Here is an 18,183-nt window from a genome sequence, read left to right as displayed (position 1 = left end):
GTAAATGGCCAATCTCTTTTATTAAAAAAAAATACCAAGATTAAAAAAAAAAGATAGGGAAAAGTGACATAAGAATTCAATGTTGGTTGCTTAAAAAAAAATGACAAAGGACAATTTGGTGAGATTTGGGAAAATTTGATTATGGTAGTAGATGGTACTTGTTCATTTCTTAAGTGTGATACTGAATATCCTTATAACCTCAAGTATTTAGGCCTGGCATTTCTAATAGTTCATCTCACACACACACACACAGAGCAATTGTGGCAAAATGTTAATAATTATTCAAAAGCTAAATTGTGAGTATCCAGTACACAGATGTTTGCTATATTGTTCTTTCAATTATTCTGTATATTTGAAAGCTATGGCAGCAAAAACTTAGGGAAAAAAAACAAAAACCTTTCCCCAAAGTCAAAATCAAGCAAAAAACACAGACCAAAACAAAACAAAAAACCCAGAGAATATTCTAGACTATAAGAGACCAAAGAAATAACAACCAAACACAATGAGTGAACCTGATTGGATCCTGGGTCCAAAATAACCACTCTAAATGGTATTTAGGGACTGACAAAGGAGATTTACACATAAACTGTGTTTTATATATTAAGAGACTGTTACTTTTCTTAGGTGGAATAACAGAATTGTGGTGATACAGGAGAAGCTGATTGTTCTTAGGAAGGTGTATGCCTGAGTAATTAGAAGTGAAGGGTCACTTCCAATGCCTACAACTTACTTTGAAATGACACAGAAAAAAATAGAGCAAGAAAGACAAACAGTATAGCAAATGGGATAAAATGAAACAATTATCGAATCTACCTAATGAGTATATAGGTGTTCCTTGTTGATTCAATTTTATCTGTAAGTTTGACATTTTTCATAATAAAGTTTCAAAAAGGATACAAATTTTTTTAAGGTACACAATCCACAGCTTTTATGATTACCCTTTAAATGAGGAATATCTACAATATCCTCTCACCTACTTATTCAACATAGTACCAAACAATACACTTACTTAAGTAAGAATTAAGGTGTTGGATACAAGTTCCGAAAAATTCATTCCTCTGAGGTGGATCATAGTTCAAGATGCTGAATGGAAGAATAATAGCAAGGACTGAGAAAGGATGGATCTGCATAAACAGAACAAAAATGTTACAGTCAAACTTCAGTAAAACAAAATCTTAACCTAATTATTATTTTAGGTAGAAATTTTTTTCTAACATGCCTATAGTTAAATGAGAATGCCTATGGTTAAATGATAAATGTATCACTGTTTATTAATTTTTCCACCCTGCCATAATCTACTTAATCTCACCACTAATTTCTAGTAACTCTAAGTATTAAGGCAGAAAAAATAAATCAGATAATCTACAAATTAATTTTGTTAGGTATAAAATCTTATTCTAAAAATGCAGTAGTCATTAAAATGAACAGAAAATAGTATCACTGATTTCTGTGATAGTGCATTTTGTAGACTCATCATATAATATAATTAGGGGAGTTTATAACCATTGGAATTTATTTTTCTTTCATTCATTCAATTTTTAATTTAATTATTTACTCATTCATCCAATACTTATTGATGACAAGCAATATGCTAAGCAAATAAGACAGAATTTTATTTTCATTTGAGAAATACTGTCTAAGTAAAAGCCTTATCCTTATATATACAATAAATTTTGTAAGTGAGCATCTTCTCACTTCAAAAAGCATCATTTTATAAGTTCCAGAAATAAATTTGTAAGAAAACACAACGACAATTTAAGAATACAGTAGATCCTTGAACAAAATGAATTTGAACTCCACAAGTTCACTTAAATGCATTTTTTTCAATAAATACTGTAAATGTATTTTCCTTAGGATCCTCTTAATGACAATTTCTTTTTTCTAGATTATTTTAAGAACACAGTATATAATACATATAACATGCAAAATGTGTTACTTGACTGATATCAGTAAGGCTTCTGGTCAACAGTAGGCTATTATTAGTTAAGTTTCTGGGGAGTCAAAATTTGTATGTGGATTTAGTAACAACCACCACATTGTTCAAGGGTCAACTGTACTGAAGTTAATGGATACCTTATAATTTTCTGTTTACACACTTCTCACATTTTTGAATGTAGTTGTTTTTAAATAGTAAAAGTAGGATTATAAACAATAAAAAGAAAATAAAAATCATTCATACTCTACTATGCTAATACAGCCAGTATTGTATTAATTATCTAGTCAATAAGTTTTGACTGATCTTAACAATATTTCAATGAATCAAAAGATAACTGCTAATCTGCCCAAATCTGCAATGCTAGAGAAAAAGGCTTTAAGGGGAAGCACGACAAATTGGTGAACCAGAAACTAGAGTTTAATTTTTTAAACCTCAAAGTCCAACCAAGTTCTCAAAGTACATATGATAAACATGAATGCTTTTAGAAGTTGACAACTATATAAAGTTGTGTGACATTTCAACTTCACCTTTTCAATCTGCTGAAGGACCACTGAGGCTATCCTATCAAGTAGCAAAGTACTGAGGCAGTTAGTTCTGGAAATAAAAGACGCAATTCCTGCAACATTCATGTAATTAATTTCATCCACCAAACGTTGTAAAGTAGCAATCGTTTCTTCAAGAAGTGACTGGGCAAACCAGTCTCCTTTTAAAGACTTAAGTTCTTCCCATAACAGATTCAAATTGTTGCATTTTTGTAGACTCTGATGACCATAGTGATCTAATTTTTGAAGCAGTTTCAGCTGTTTTCCAGTACTATCCAGATGCATGCAATCATACTGAATCCATCTTAAAATAGATGTGGCAAAACCATTCAGGTCATTTAGGTCACACTGTGGCAAAACTGCTTCAATTCGAGATATCCCCACTTCATCTAGGTGAGGAGATGGAAGCATGGAAATAGCGCACACCAGGCTGGAAATCTCACTAGGTTTGACACTAATTTTCAAATAACTATAAAAGAAGCGGGGGGGATGGGGGGAGTGAAAAGAACAAAATTAATGCATCAGCAATGAAAGACAAGTTATATGTAAATATTAAAATATGAATATGTAATTATTATTATACTAGGTATGGTATGCTTAAAGTTGATTTATTTTAAGGGTTAACTAATTCAAAGATGACAGGCCTATAAAGAATTACTAAGGGAAGCCTTAAAATATTCTAAAGCACATCTCAAATATTTTCATGCAAAAATAAATTCATAGTCCCTGACAAAATGTCAGTGTCAGAAGAATGTTTCTTTCCACTGCTGTTGCTAGAGACAGAATTCCGGCTGAAATTCTGATATGACCTGTCGGGAGATAGTATGTCCTAGTACAGGCCCTGGCATACAGTGATCACTCAATTATATTGGCTCCCATCTTACTTCTGCTATATGAGAAGCCCAACCTTAAAAAAACACAAAAAACCCATAATCAAATCTAAATTAAAACAAAATTAAGTAGCTTTTTAAAATATTAAATTAGCATATTGAAATAATCATAATATTCAACACTAGAAAGGTACATTAATACAGGTATTCCCATTCACTGTTAGTAAACTTTAAAAGTTGGTATAACCTTTCTGAAAAGTAATTTAGCATTATGGCTCAAGAACTTTAAAAGTAATTTTATCCTTTGACATGATCAATCCCTGTCAGGGAAACAAGTCTAAGAAAATAATCTAAAATGCAGGCAAAGATGTGTGTTACATTATTCATCACATTTTTAATATGTTTAAAATTTGAAAACAATATAATAGCCAATGAAGGGGAATAGTTAAGTGAATGATAGTACAGTCATATGATGGATAATACACAGTCTTTAAAAACATTTACAAATACTTTTAAAAGATATGGAGAAATGCTGATAAGGTTAAGTAGAAGAAATAAAAAAAGAATACAAAACTGCATGTTCAGGAGTCTCACTATGAAAGGAAAAAAAATACGCATACATATATATGTAAGTAAGTATATACCACAAAGAAATAAACCAAATTGTTGACAGCAGTTGAATGGGTCTATGAATAATTTTTATTTTCTTCTTTATACTTTTTTGTTTTCAAAATGAATTTTTTTCACATTGAACAGTTAACATGCCAACATCCTAACAAGGTTTGAGGGAGGCACATCTCAACAATAACATGAATACCCAATTATCACACTTATGAACCACAAAAAGATCTTTTTTGTGACTTTTACATAATATTGGCCCAGTACCTGCTACAAATTAAGTACTCAATAAGTATTAAATGAATATTTTATTCTTATAACCACAAAAAAATGAATACATTGTTTATATAAAGAAAAGAAAGCCCCCAAAAGCTGTATCTGTTTACAGAAGTGACCCAAGGGATAGAACTTTCAATATTTGCTAATCTTGTGATAACTGTCTAAAAATAAACTCCCAATAGACAAAAATCCCTCCAACCTCCAATTGATGTTTTTCCTTGTAATTCTTCCTCAAATTCCAAAATTTACATATGCATGTATGTTTATTTACAATGTCACCATATATCCACCAGCATGGCTAAAATTAGAAAATAAAAAAATACCAAGTGTTGGTGAGAATGTGGAGCAACAGGAATGCTCACATTCTGCTAGTGGGAATATAACTGGTCTAGCCACTTCAGTAAACTGTTTAGCAGGATTTGCTGAAGATAAACATATGTATAACCTGTGAACCATCAATCATACTCCTTGGTAAATATCCACAGTAATGCATACATATGTTCATTAAAAATATGTACAAGGATATTCCTAACAGAACTATTTATAACAGCCAAAAACGAAATAAATCAAATATCCATCAACAATAGAATGGATAAAAAAGAAATCCGTTATATTCTTATGAGAATACAATACAGCAAAAACAGAGGTAAATCTCAAAACATAATATTGAGCAAAAGAAGCCAGTCAAAACAGGCAAAACTACTCCATGCAGTTAAAGTAGGGACAATAGTTAACCTGGGGCAAGTGGAGGGAGCAGGGTAATGAGGAGGGGATATGTATATTTTATGTGGATGGTATTTCAATACGTTTAAAAAAAAAAATGTTATTCCAGTATATGAACTCCCTGGGTTCCTCAAATGGTTTCAGGAGCTATTTGTATTAACATTTATGTGAACTAATTTAATTATATTGTGTTCTTTCATACAATCTGGAAAAAGTGAATAATTCTGAAGCATAAGCATCTATGCTTATATAACATCTCCCAACTAATTCCTTAATAAAATTTTAAACCACAGAGATATATAGACTCTTGCTACTGAGAATTACTAAAATCCATCATTGTCATATTTGCTTCAAGTCTTTTTATAAAGGAAATAAAATATAGGTAAAGTGAAATCCCCTTTGACACTTCCACTCCTGTCTTACTTTTCTGTTAACAAACCTATACGCAAACAGTATTGCATAGTTTAATTTCTTTAAAAACACTGTGCAGGCCAAATAAATCATGTCTCTGGGCCAGTTTATGATATCTGATTTAGAATACAAAATTCTTAATTTAGAAGCTATATGAAAGCCTATGCTAAATATAAGAAGGGTAAAGAAACAGTAATCCTGCATATAATAACCTCGATAAGAAAGTTATTTCAAGAAGAATGTGAATTTTCTTATAACATACCTAATATGCTAAATTCTTATCTGATAAAGTGCCACCACTTATTCCTCAGTTCAAATCCTTAACCATAATGATATCACTATCAAAACAAAAATCATTTTCAATTATATGCTAATCTTTTGATTATGGCAGAGAGTCCCATGCCTGGTCTTTCAGAAATCAAACTAGTATAGAAAAATGGAAGGGAAGAAGATTAGTCTGGTTTTAATTTCACTAAAATCATTATACTAATGTTTAAAATAAAAAATTTTAATGGAAAACTCCATTTTAGTGTAATGAAAGTCAATGAAAAACTTAGTAACTCCTTCGTTTAAATATGAATACTATATCCATTGAAAAGCAATTTTTAATTATAAAGAGAAAATTCTGTATAAAAATACTTTTTCAATAATATCACCCTCATATATTTTTAAAATTACAAATTAAAAAATTTATTATGCCTTAAAATAGGCAAGTTAGCAAACTGACGGCCCCTAAATATTAGTGCTCTCAAATGGAGTTTTGCCTTCTTCAGCATCTTTTTGTGGTTATTCAATTCCTGAAGGAAAGGAGAATGTATCACCCTAACTGGCCTCATTTCCATTTCAAAATATACTAAGCATAAAGAGAGATAGTATCTTAACATTTTTAATAATAAGCTACTCAACTCTGCTTCCAAAAGTTCCAACAACTCTATACATAATTAAATAAAACTAGATTATAAATTAAAAGATTAGATTACAAAATAAAAGATTAAACAAACACTTCCACTTTAATCTTACCTATGCAGTAATTCTTTGAGTTTCACAAAAAGCTCTTTACTTTGGAAATGTAAAAATATCAATGCTTTGGTTATCTTCAATAACTCTACTGGTTTATAGTCATCTAAGTGTTTATGCAGAATTGAAGCAATTCTAAAAAGAATGATAAAACATATTATAATCATTCATTCATTCATTCATTCATTCATTCAACCTTTACTGAGGAGCTCTTTCATGCCAGACATGCTCTGTGCTAGAGAAACAACAATGAATGAGACAAGGTTTTCTGTTCTTAAAGAACTGTCTCAGGTAGCAATAGAAATGTAACACTTAGAATGAGGTAAAAGTCATCAAAGTGTGAATCAAATAATATTTAATTACTAATAGTAAGAGCTCAGAAAAAAGCATATAGTTTTACTTCCTAAATAAAAAAAAAAAAAAATTCATGGAACAGCCATCAAATTCCACACCCTCCCCACCAAAAAAAATCTTTACCAAGAGTTACTAACAATTAGCAAAACTGATTTAATTTTCTTCTTTAAATCCACTGGCCCTCGAATAGAGATACATAAAGGCAATGGAAAATGCTAAGAGGCAGTAAGCTGGAGGAAAGAAATAGAGCAGAAGAAATACTTTTTTAAAGGAATATATAATAAAAAATCACATATATATAATCCAAATCATGTATTTTTTCCTCCTTAAATGTCAAGTTAACAAAAAAAGTCAATATATGGTAGTAAGATTTCAAGGTAACAACAGTGGTGTGAAACAATTCCAGTTTATGAACATGTTAACTGTTTTGCAGAAATTATCCATTTGAAAATGGTCCTGCTCTATGCTCTCCACTTTCCTAGATTATGATGCTCTGCTTGAGAATAACAGGAGCAAATGAAATGAAAAATGCTACACAAAATTTTAGAATCTCTATTTTGAAAAACAATTTAGGAAATAAATAATACCTTAAGTGTTAATTCCTTATTCTTCAAAACCAATAGCTATATTATAGAAAAAAATCAACTTTTCTCAAAAACATAGCTACTTATGAATGACAACTAAACATAACACCATGAATTTCAGAAAGGACTACTTTTTAATCAGACGCGAATTTCTGCTTTCCATTTCTTCCATTGCTCCCATCACTGCCAGGGCTTGCTGGCTGGTCAGCTCCTCTGACATTAATAATATAGTTGATTCAAGCCTAGAAGCAAAAAAAATATTTTGATGTTGAAAAACTGATGATTAATTTCTAAAAATATACTTTAAATAATGGTTCTTAGGTGATAAGTAGAAAAGAAATAATATGAACAAAAACTGAATTCAAATATGTAATTTCAATTTTCTCCCCACATAATTGGGGATCATATATTCTCAAAGAAAAAATATAATTTTTTCAAAGCAATTAAGGCCTCAGTATAATCTAATTTTAAAGTCTCTTAAAAAATATAGACAAAAGATTTTAACTGATTTTCAAATAAGATAAGGTTACAATGGTTATATAATACAATAATTCAGTGAAATTATTCAGTACTAGAGAGCTAAAGAATATCCTAATTTTTAAAAATTGAGTAAGATATAATCACAAAGTCAACATACCTACATATTAACAGAAATCTTACATACTAAGTACTTGCTATAACATTATAAACAGAAAATTTACAAAGATAATCCATTTTAAAAGCATCTAAAGTAGTGCAGTAAAGTATTTAAATATAAATGTCTTTTAGAATAATTTAGAAGACAAGCCCAAAACATGAAATCTGAAGAAAGCAGGATAAACTAATTTTCTATTCACACTACTCCACACTATCCTTTTCACCAACCTTATCAAACATCTCAAATCCAGTTTCTCGTAACTTTTCCCAACTACTTTAGTCCACATTTTTCTTTCTGTATGCCTATATCACTAATTTGAATACTTACTCATAAACTATATTTCAATATCATGGTATATTTCATATTATATATTATATATTTCAATTACATATTTCTATCTTCCCAATTGGAATATAAAAGCCTTAAATGCTGGGACCCAGTTAAATTCAACTTTTATACTGCTTATGAGATTTTAATAATACTTGACCAAAAAAAAAAGAGAAAGCTTCCAATAAAACTTTTAAAAATAATCATCTTGTTCCCATCTTCATACAGTCTCTTAAAATGTACCCTTAAATTTCTTCATAATTCAAAGGACTTTTAAAAATAAAATTCTCCATGAAGTTCTGGCTAACAGAGTAATGATGTAGATACCTCTATTATGCAACTCCTACAACTCCTGCTTAACTAATACACTAATAGGATTTATCAGTTTACTCATATTGGTAATCATGTATTTAGTATTTGCTCATCTTTATATCCCAAATATTTCTATCTACATCAATATCTGGCAATACTGGAAATTCTTAAAAGATAGGAGACAGATCAAATTCATTCAAACTTGACATGAGAATATATGCCAACATGCATAATAAATGCTTTTGATGATGAATGTACAAACAACAAAGCAAAAAATGGTACATTGTTAACTACCACCATAATTCTGAATAGTCCACACCCTGTACTGGAAGTGGGGGAGTCTTATACCTATGTTGAAGCCAGTCACATGGCCCGGGAAGGGAGAATAAAAACATTTAAACGGTGTCCTCCCTCATCCATTGCTGTGTTGGCCACCACTACAGAGTTATTGGCCCCCTTTCAAAACACAGTAGTAGACTGAGTTTGAGATGTAAATTAGAATAATCAACAAGCAGAGCATATGAGATTATTTTCAATTCCACAGTTGAATGGGTTGATTTTTGTGCATTCCAGAACTGCAAGAAGATCTAAGCTGAAAGGCTCCAAATATTCTCAAAAAAAAAAAAAAATAATTAAAGCATTTTCAGCTGAACTTACTGTTTCTTTTCTTCAGGTCCTGCCATGGGTCCCAATGCAACAAACAATTTTACAAAGCTAGCAGGGTGATCAAACTGAGGAATCATTTCAGTTAACCTCTTTTTAGCCATTAAAACAAATTCAAAACTATGAAACTGTAGAAAGTGGTATAGACTAAGTATTTTACTGATGGACTCCAAATCAAGATGGTTTACATGGCTTAAAAACACTTTATTACACCTTTCTAATAGTGGGTAATAACTATATTTAATATTTCGAAGAAACTGTACTATTCTTCTTGCAATGTTGACCTGGGAAGAATCTATGGTGTCAAAAAGAAGTTCTGTTTTGTTCACTAATTGATCTTGAAAGCGTTGTGATATTAAAGATGATATGCTGACCATCAAAACAGACAAGGACCTGAAAAAGGAAAGATTTTTATATTACTTAAGAATAATGAACTATTCTAAAACTTAAACAATAGATATGAAAAGGTAAAAATATTATGGGTTTTACATCACAAAATTTTTCTTTAAAATACCAGTAGAACTTGAGTGACATCTCCCAGTAATTGAACCCCTTTAGACAAAAAAGTATTGAAATAATATTTTGGGGGGTATGTATAATATCTCATCCTACAGATAACTGCTTTAAAAGAAAATATTGTAGTGAAATTTACTCAAAAGTCACTAGACCAGCAGCCCATGAATGTAACATTAAAAGTCTCATTTTATATGTTTGGAAGTAGACTTCACTTTGTCACTCCATTCTCTGTATATCTATCTGTAACTTACTAATAAAAATTTTGGCAAAATATTTCTCACTAATAAATGATTTCATATTTCTTAATGTTTCATGCTAGACTAATATTAATATATGATAGACAATACTGAACATGAAGTAGCATTTAATATTTCTTCATTCAATAAACATTTTTGAGGAACACTAATCACTTTTCTGGGTACTGTGAAAGACACCAAAATTACAAAGGTGAGGTCTCCGCTTTCAAAAGACAGTTTTTACATAATACAAAAATCAGAAAACCACAAATACGAGAATGCATCCATAATGAATAAAGAATGCAAAATGGAAAAGACAAATACTTGGGGATGATAACAAATACTTGGGGATGATTATTAGAAAACAATGTACAAAAAAGACATAAAAATATAAAAGATGTATTTTTTCGTTTCAATAAAATAAATATATTTTTAAAGACCCAACTGTATAATACTTGGGCTTCTCTAATCAAAATGTTTATATTAACATTAAATAGTAACTTAACATCGCTCTTTAGTTTAAGCATAAGGACCCTGAAATTATTTTTTTAAATCGTATATATATATTTGTAATTGCAGTTTGGGGTAAGAAAACGTCTAAAGATTTCATTAGAGTCTCAAAAGGGTCTATAAGAATTTTTGAAAGTTAAAAAAATTTACACTGATTCTTATTGTCTGCTTTTATAAGCTACTTTTGTATGTATGTGAAAATATACATAATGTAAAATTTACCATTCTAAACACGTTTAAGTTACAGTTCAGAGTTATCAAGTACGTTCACATTGTTATGCACCTATCACCACCATCCACCACAGAACATTTCATCTTCTCAAGCTCCATGTTATGCCATGTATCAGAATTTCCTTCCTTTTTAACGCTGAATATCCCACGATAGGTATATACCACATTTTGACTGTCTGTTCATCAATCAATGGACATTTAGGTTGTTTCCAAATCTTTTGGCTATTGTGACTAACACTGCTATGAACATTGGTGTATGTTATGAACTAAATTGTGTCTCCTCAAAATTCATGTGTTAAAGCCCCATCCACACTGTGACTATATTTGGAGACAGGGCCTTTGGGAAGGTAATTAAAGTTAGATGAGGTCATAAGGGTGGCAGGCAAATTTGTTAGCTTACAAGTAAGGTAAAATCTCAAACCTTTCACAGATCTCAACAATATTGTGTTACACTTTAAACACTTTACCTTATAATTCCCACAGCAACACTGCAAAGTTGATATACTACTATCCCTATTTTATAGATGAGGATAGTGAACTTTCTAAGAAGTTAAAATCTAAGGGCATGTACATCCAAAGCCCAGGATCTTTCCACCATAATACAAGGCCCCTAAATAAATTTACCTTAAGTCTTGAATGGTTTCCAATTTCCTATTTACAATATCAGCTATTTTTCCCATTAATGGACTAAAATTTAAGTGTTGATCTGCTAGGCAAGAGGAAAATTTTGACAGCACATTAATATCAAACCTATTAAAGGAAATATACAAAGGAGATCATTAGTATTTACTTTCACTTAAAACACATAAAAACATTTGTAAAATAAAAAGCAATCAAAAATACTAATACATTACTAATTTAAAATATTTTCTAAAATGTTATTATTATAAAGGTAATCCATGCTAACAGTTAAAAAGTCAGATGCTATTAGAAGATTTTAAAAACAAAAATTACTCAAAATTATTTGAATCATTTACTTATTTTTTGAGGTGACAGAACAACTTCAACTCAAGGTTGTGCATTAACAAACAAAACAACTGCTACTACAATCAATCGTACTGTGAAAACTTAAGAACTTTTCTATAGGAAAAAATCTAATTCCTTCAACAAGTAAATTACAAGATGAAAGAAAGGAAAACTGTTATACATTTTTAAAAACTCTGATCCACTAAACGATAAGCATAAGAAGTTCACAGCAGCACAATATGTAATAGCAAAAAAGCTGGAAACAATCTAAATGTCCATCAAGAGCACAATGGATAACTTGCACATATTTATAAAATACTACACCACAAAAAAAAAAAAAACTGAATTATGCAACATTGTGGATGAATCTTTAAAACATACTGAGTGAACCAAACTAGAGATAAAAGTACCTGGTATAAGACTACAAAAAATCAGAAATTAATGCTTATTCTATGACTCTTAGAAATTCTACATATGGAATACAAATTAGGATTTAAAATTTTTTATAATATATTATTTTTAAAAAGGACTGCTACAAAATAAAAACCACCATATAGAACAAAGTCATTATCTTCTGAGCTATTTTGAAGCAAAGAAAAATTAAAAGAAATGTCTGATTCACTGGGAAGTACAACTGTACATTTGTAATTTAATTGTTTAATTAGTATATAGTAAAAGCAAAAATTTTTTAAACATTTATTTTACAATGGATTTGTTCACGCTGCTCAATACACACAATACTTAATGCTGCTCTGAAGAAAAATAAAAGTGTTGAGCTATTATGAACAATAACCAAACTTAACCCCAAAGATCCAATAGTTCGGATTGCTCACAAAAGGAGTAAGATTAGTGTCCTTACTCTCAATAAAGAATAGTTACAGGGAGAGAATCTAAAATGAAGAGGATGGAAAGACAGATGGGTTTAGACAAAGAGATTAACTAAAATCACAATTTAGTGAATGAAGGAGTAATTTCTAATCCCAGAGAATTGTTGGGTTCCCTGTAATCCAGCCCCCATAAAAATGGCCTACAGAGCTGGCTCATATATGACCACAATTTTAAGAATTTATCACTGTTTTAGCTTTAAGAAGCTATATGCTAAAAAAGCATAATATAGGAATGCCTGCTCCTCCCTATCTACAAATAACTAGCTTGTTGTTTTTTCTTCATCTTAGTCAATCCTTTCCTTTCTCCCCTAGGTTACTAGTTGGTTTAGAGGAAGAGTTATTCTGTGGTTTTTTAAAATTCTCCTCTTTCTCACCTTGATTTTCCTTTTCCTCACTAACATTGGCTTTATTCCACTAATAATGGACCCTCGCTATCCAGAATCTCTAGGTTTAAAAAGTCAAAGTTTTCAGAATTAGCTAAAGATTTACCAAAATTAGCTGTTACCTCAGTTCTCTTATATATGGACAGCTTCTCATATGCTCATAAGTAGTATAAATACTATAGACTTCTCATTAAGAATAATACCCTGAACATTTTTTAGATGATTCTTGATTATGACAATATGCTGAAAATAGCTGTGTGTATAGTTTAGGAAAATAGATCTGAATTGATACTATTCACAGCAATGGACCCGAAAGCTTCTATGAGCCAGGTTTACTGGCTCTCCATAAAGTAGAGATAGGCAAGTACCTACAAATGCTGCTACATGGTGTTTTCCTTTCTACTAAACTAGTATTTTCTTTTTTCTCTTTTTATGGCTCCTGAACTTGTAGGTTTTAACTGACTGCCTTTTACTCAAAGAATATTTTCTTTCTGAAGCAGAACTCTTCCAGAAAAGAAGATTAAAAAATGTCAGTTCATGAATAGCTGTGACTCTATCTTATTTATATTTTAATTATAAATGTGAAAAAGCACACTATGTTCCTTACTCCTTATTTAAAGAGGGAACATTTGAAATACTATTCTTCCTCTCATAAGGAAAAAACACACTCTCCATGCTTTTCCTACAAGATTTCACTGTGCTAACCCTAAAAAAGATAACCCTGATCTTAAATGAAGAACCCAGAGTACTTGCCTTTCCAGTCTTCTCCAAGCTTCTGTAACTAGTGCTTCAACTAGGGGGTCATGGGCCTCAACAGCAAAACTGAATACAAACAAGAGAAAATAATTTTCCACACGTATGCATTTTTAAATTGTTAAAAATACATGTAGTAAAAATTATAATGTAAACGTAAACCTCAAATTATTATACTCTTACACAGTCTTTATTTCTGGTCTGCTCCCATTACAGTATTGTGTTTTCTTGGTAGAATCTAACAAATATCTAAACTTTATCTCATGTATCTGCTCATTTCAGTGCCCTCCAATGAACAATGAAAATGCTCGAAGATGCATTTCATGTTAAAAGTCCACGTAACATGTATTACTTTGCTCCAATTGTAAAAATATTACTATGGGAGAAAGTTTGTAAAATAAAGAAAAATTTTAATAGGGTAATAAAAATCATTTATAACTTGCTACTCATAGCTACCATCATTAATTTGGAACATTTCTCTCCAGTTATTTTTTCTACATGCATATTAAATATACATATTTCTTTTACATTTCTATGTCCTGCCTTTTTCAGTAAGTTAACATTATATTATGGGCATTTGCCCAAGTCATTACATATTCTTCAAAACATAATTTTTAATGACTGTATAATATTCCATTGAGTGACTATAGTATTGTTTGGTTAAACATTCATCTACTATTCAAATTTTAGTTTTTCAATATTATAAAAATTGCTGAGATGAATATCCATGTACAAGAATCTATGTATCTTGGATTACTCAGAATAATCTTAGAACCAAAATTATTGGGTCCAAGCATATTTTTAAAGGTAATAATACATATTATACCACCAGTAGCACGTAAGAGTTCTTTTCCAGTATACCTTCACTAACAATGCATATTTTACATACATAATTGTCACATATACTATATATTGTATGTATAACTTTTTAACTGATTTCAACATCTTTATAATGTTAAGCCTATATTATTTTGCCTCCTAAAAATCAAAGACTTTCACATTGAATCATAAAACAAAATCAAACTACATCCTGTTTTAAAACTTAAAAAAAATTATATTCTACTCTTGAAATCTTTTCCTTATTAAAATATGACTTAGGAGAGAAACACAAAAATGCAGTTTTTAGGCCAATCATTACCAAGTACCATTTCCCCATCTGTGCATGACACACATCAGTCTTGTGAGGTGTTCAACACAGTATTTTGTGGTTGAATGAGTTTGGAGAATGCTGCCACTTAGAGATTCACAATATGCACTAGTATATAAATGGCTCTGAAGGGTCCTGCAATAAAAATCTGTATAAATTTTGTCTAGTTCAGCAATTTCCAAACATGACCACTGAGAAAGTAAAACTGGTATTTTGCCTGTCATTACATATTCTATGTATCTCAGAGAAAAAACTCTGCAATCTGTGAAAGACTACCAAAAAAAAAAGGGAGCCACTCTCTTTTAGTCTAACATCGATCCTCAAAATAAGTAAAGAATTAACCCCCTTTCTTGTATGCTGACTCCCTACATAAACAACTGTAATTCCGCTTTGTACAGGCTGACATCTATAGCTACTTAAAGAGCCCTCACAGGTTGGATGTGAGACAACTGCTCTCATTTCCACCAACGAAACTAATAAACTAACTGTAACTTCTATGTGTTTTTTTCCTTTATATAACTGCTGAATCCTTTATTTAGGGAGTCCAATTCTTCTGAAGGCTGGATTCCTTTGTGAACAATGTAAAATTTCTTTTCTCTTTAAATTTTTTCCCATCTTTACTCAAGTAGGATTAACAAATAAAAATGATATATGTTTAGGTTCTACGTGATGTTTTGGTAGACAAATACCGCGAAATGATTATGAAAATCAAAGGGTCTACAGCCGTACCACCCTGAACGCGCCCGATCTCATCTGATCTCAGAAGTTAATCAGGGTTGGTCCTGGTTAGTACTTGGATGGGAGACAATCAAAGAATATCCTCTAAACATCTAAAAATATTAGATGTTCAGGAAATTATTCACAGGGAAAAAACATTGTTTTTCATTTTAAAGATATTTAGAAAATTAAAATATAAACTGTAATCATTTCTATGAAATCTAAAAATACATTACTTACTGTTGTGTGATGTACAACACATTTACCAGGTTATCATCATTCATGAATTCCATTTTATTTGTAGTTAAATTATAAAGAGTAAGAAATTGAGGATGGTCTCTGATACATTCAACACTTTTAAACAAGCTGGTCTTCTGCTTTTGAAACTGCCAAAGTATATTAAATGCATATCCCACTTGCTTTTCTGAAAATATGGCTTTGTTTTTTTCAATAAGATCAAATACTTGCTCTTCATCTGTACATTTATCCATTTGCCTAATTAATGTTTCACAACTGAAGGGTCGAAAATGAAACACTCTCCAAGAGAATGGACAAATAGCTCTTAGGCGAAACATATTTGTAAACACTGAGTCTAGAAAAAGGTATCCTCATTTACATCACAAATTTTCTTGGGTAAAGAAAACCATTTGCAACTACAGGTGCAATATGCTGGTATAAAAATAACTGGTTTTCCTTCATATTTTTTGCTTCCATTAAGATGACTCCAAATCCCATTCCAATATGCAGCTTCTGTAAAAGAAGTGGTTTAACATTGTTATACTTATATTATTGATATCGAATTAATTCTAACATTCGAATTAAAGTAACAAGTTTTTTCTGCATTAACTATTGTTCTTAGTCTGAACCACACAGTAGGATCTCATCCAAAACTAAATGACTAGGAAAAGGGGCTTCCTTCTTACTTCACTTAAAAAATGTTTGTTAAGCAATATAATCAATAACATAGTAATAACTTTGTACCATGACAGATGGGTACTTACTATGGTGATCACTCCATAAGGTACATAAATGTCAACACTCTGTTGTATACCTGAAACTAATATAATGTTGCATGTCAACTACATTTTTAATATAATTATTTTAAATGCTTGTTACATCTGACATTTATAGTTTTCAAATCTCACCATAAAAGGGAAAACAATCCCAAATTCAGAACTGTCTTTTTAAATAAGAGAGTAAGAGTGTTTGCGATAAATAAATCAGTTTCTACAAAGAGTAGCCATTAATTCAGGGCTATGATAAAAATGGTACCCCAAAATAACTCATATAATTTAGTCACTACCAACCTTAGATAGGTTTTAACCAATAAACGCCAAGATTAGAGGTCCAATCAGAAAATATAATAAAATCAAGTAACGTAACAAGACTCGGTGAAGCAATATATGGATCAAAGATAATTATGAAAAATAGTTGGTATTTAAAATATATTTATATTTCTAGTTGAGAAACAATGGTTTAAAAAGTTGGGACTAAAATCACATCATCCAACACTTCTGCAACATTTTACCCAGGACTTTAAAAATATATTATCCCATTTGATTCTCTGAACTAACCTGCCAGGTTGATATTATGGTTTGCATTTTACAGATAGGAAAAGCTAGGTTCAAAAAGATTTAAAAACTAGTACTAGTGAGGCTGGGTCAACCACACAGTTATTTCGACTCTTTCAATTTGAACAGCCTCATTACATGAAGAAATCAACACTAAAAATATGCCTTAAACTCCTGTCTATGGCTATGCCAAGCTCACAGGAAAAATCGATGAGGCAGTATTGCCTATTTCGTGGCAATCAGTACAGCAACCTAACCCAAGGCGACCTGGGTCATACGCATACACAGAAAACCCTGCACAAAGCAGTTATCTTCAAGATTCTCCTGTCTACTCAAAATTGAAAATGGAAGCAACTCAATGGTTAGAATACCAAGGTGTCTGCCCCAGCTGACCTTAGGGAACACATTTAACCAAAGAAAGGGTTTGGAGACCATAAATGAGAGATAGATACCAGCTGTGAACAGGTATAATGCAGAGTAAATAGAGACACCTTTTGCAAATGACAGGCATCCTCCGCGCCCGGTACACAGCAGCGTTGAACAAGTAAATACGGTCTCCCAGGTCACGGCCAGGAGTAGGCTCAGCCCAGCCCTGGTCCTCCGCGCTCCGGAAAAATCCAAAACCCGAAAGGCCTCGGTTTCTCAAACGAACCGGTATCCAGGGCCTGAAAACGTGCTAGGTAGGAAAAAAAAAAAAAATTCTGCCGCCGCTACCCGGCCCTGACTTGCGGCCAAGTTATCCCCTCAATGCCCTGCAACTTTTCAGGAGGATCCCAGCGAAGGCCAGTAACGATGGCTCAGAAGTCAAAGCTATTCCTGATCCCCAACAAAGGTCTCAACAGGGTGGGCTACGTCACTCGCCCCTCCCCAATATCTTAGAGTTTTTAGCCTTTCCTCAAGAGACATCACCTTCCCTCTAGTGGAACTCTTCATCAAACCAGGAAAAAGTGCCCGTCGAGAGCAGCGTGCATTGCGGAAGACACGCACTACATGCCCCAGAGGACGTCGCGGCGAAGTGGGTGGAATGGACGGT

The 18,183-nt window shown here is 31.6% G+C and overlaps 1 protein-coding gene and 1 non-coding gene across 14 annotated transcripts in view; both read right to left on the bottom strand.

The window, feature by feature from the left end:
- FASTKD1 (FAST kinase domains 1) overlaps window positions 1–18,183 on the bottom strand; it is a 50,050-nt gene that overhangs the window by 25,774 nt on the left and 6,093 nt on the right. For 7 of the 13 annotated variants that reach the window (XM_011357955.2, XM_011358012.2, XM_023529646.1 and 4 more), the window contains 9 exons: window positions 17,642–17,826; window positions 15,820–16,329; window positions 13,716–13,784; window positions 11,351–11,476; window positions 9,228–9,626; window positions 7,426–7,536; window positions 6,360–6,491; window positions 2,464–2,947; window positions 1,010–1,124 (listed from right to left, as the gene is read on the bottom strand). In XM_011357955.2, the coding sequence (XP_011356257.2) occupies window positions 1,010–1,124; window positions 2,464–2,947; window positions 6,360–6,491; window positions 7,426–7,536; window positions 9,228–9,626; window positions 11,351–11,476; window positions 13,716–13,784; window positions 15,820–16,154 (1,771 nt within the window). In that variant the 5' untranslated portion in view covers window positions 16,155–16,329; window positions 17,642–17,826. Of the gene's footprint in view, window positions 1–1,009; window positions 1,125–2,463; window positions 2,948–6,359; window positions 6,492–7,425; window positions 7,537–9,227; window positions 9,627–11,350; window positions 11,477–13,715; window positions 13,785–15,819; window positions 16,330–16,580; window positions 16,637–17,641; window positions 17,827–18,059; window positions 18,153–18,183 lie in introns of those variants that run through there. The other 6 variants (XM_011357987.2, XM_023529635.1, XM_023529630.1 and 3 more) reach the window with 5 other exon arrangements.
- On the bottom strand, window positions 4,055–4,157 carry LOC111739873. Its single transcript, XR_002780403.1, has one exon. It is a non-coding gene; the product is annotated as a small nucleolar RNA U13 (small nucleolar RNA).

Source organism: Pteropus vampyrus, unplaced genomic scaffold (genome assembly GCF_000151845.1).
Source record: "Pteropus vampyrus isolate Shadow unplaced genomic scaffold, Pvam_2.0 Scaffold2, whole genome shotgun sequence".
NCBI lineage: Eukaryota > Metazoa > Chordata > Mammalia > Chiroptera > Pteropodidae > Pteropus > Pteropus vampyrus.
This window is presented reverse-complemented; position numbering and strand designations above follow the sequence as displayed.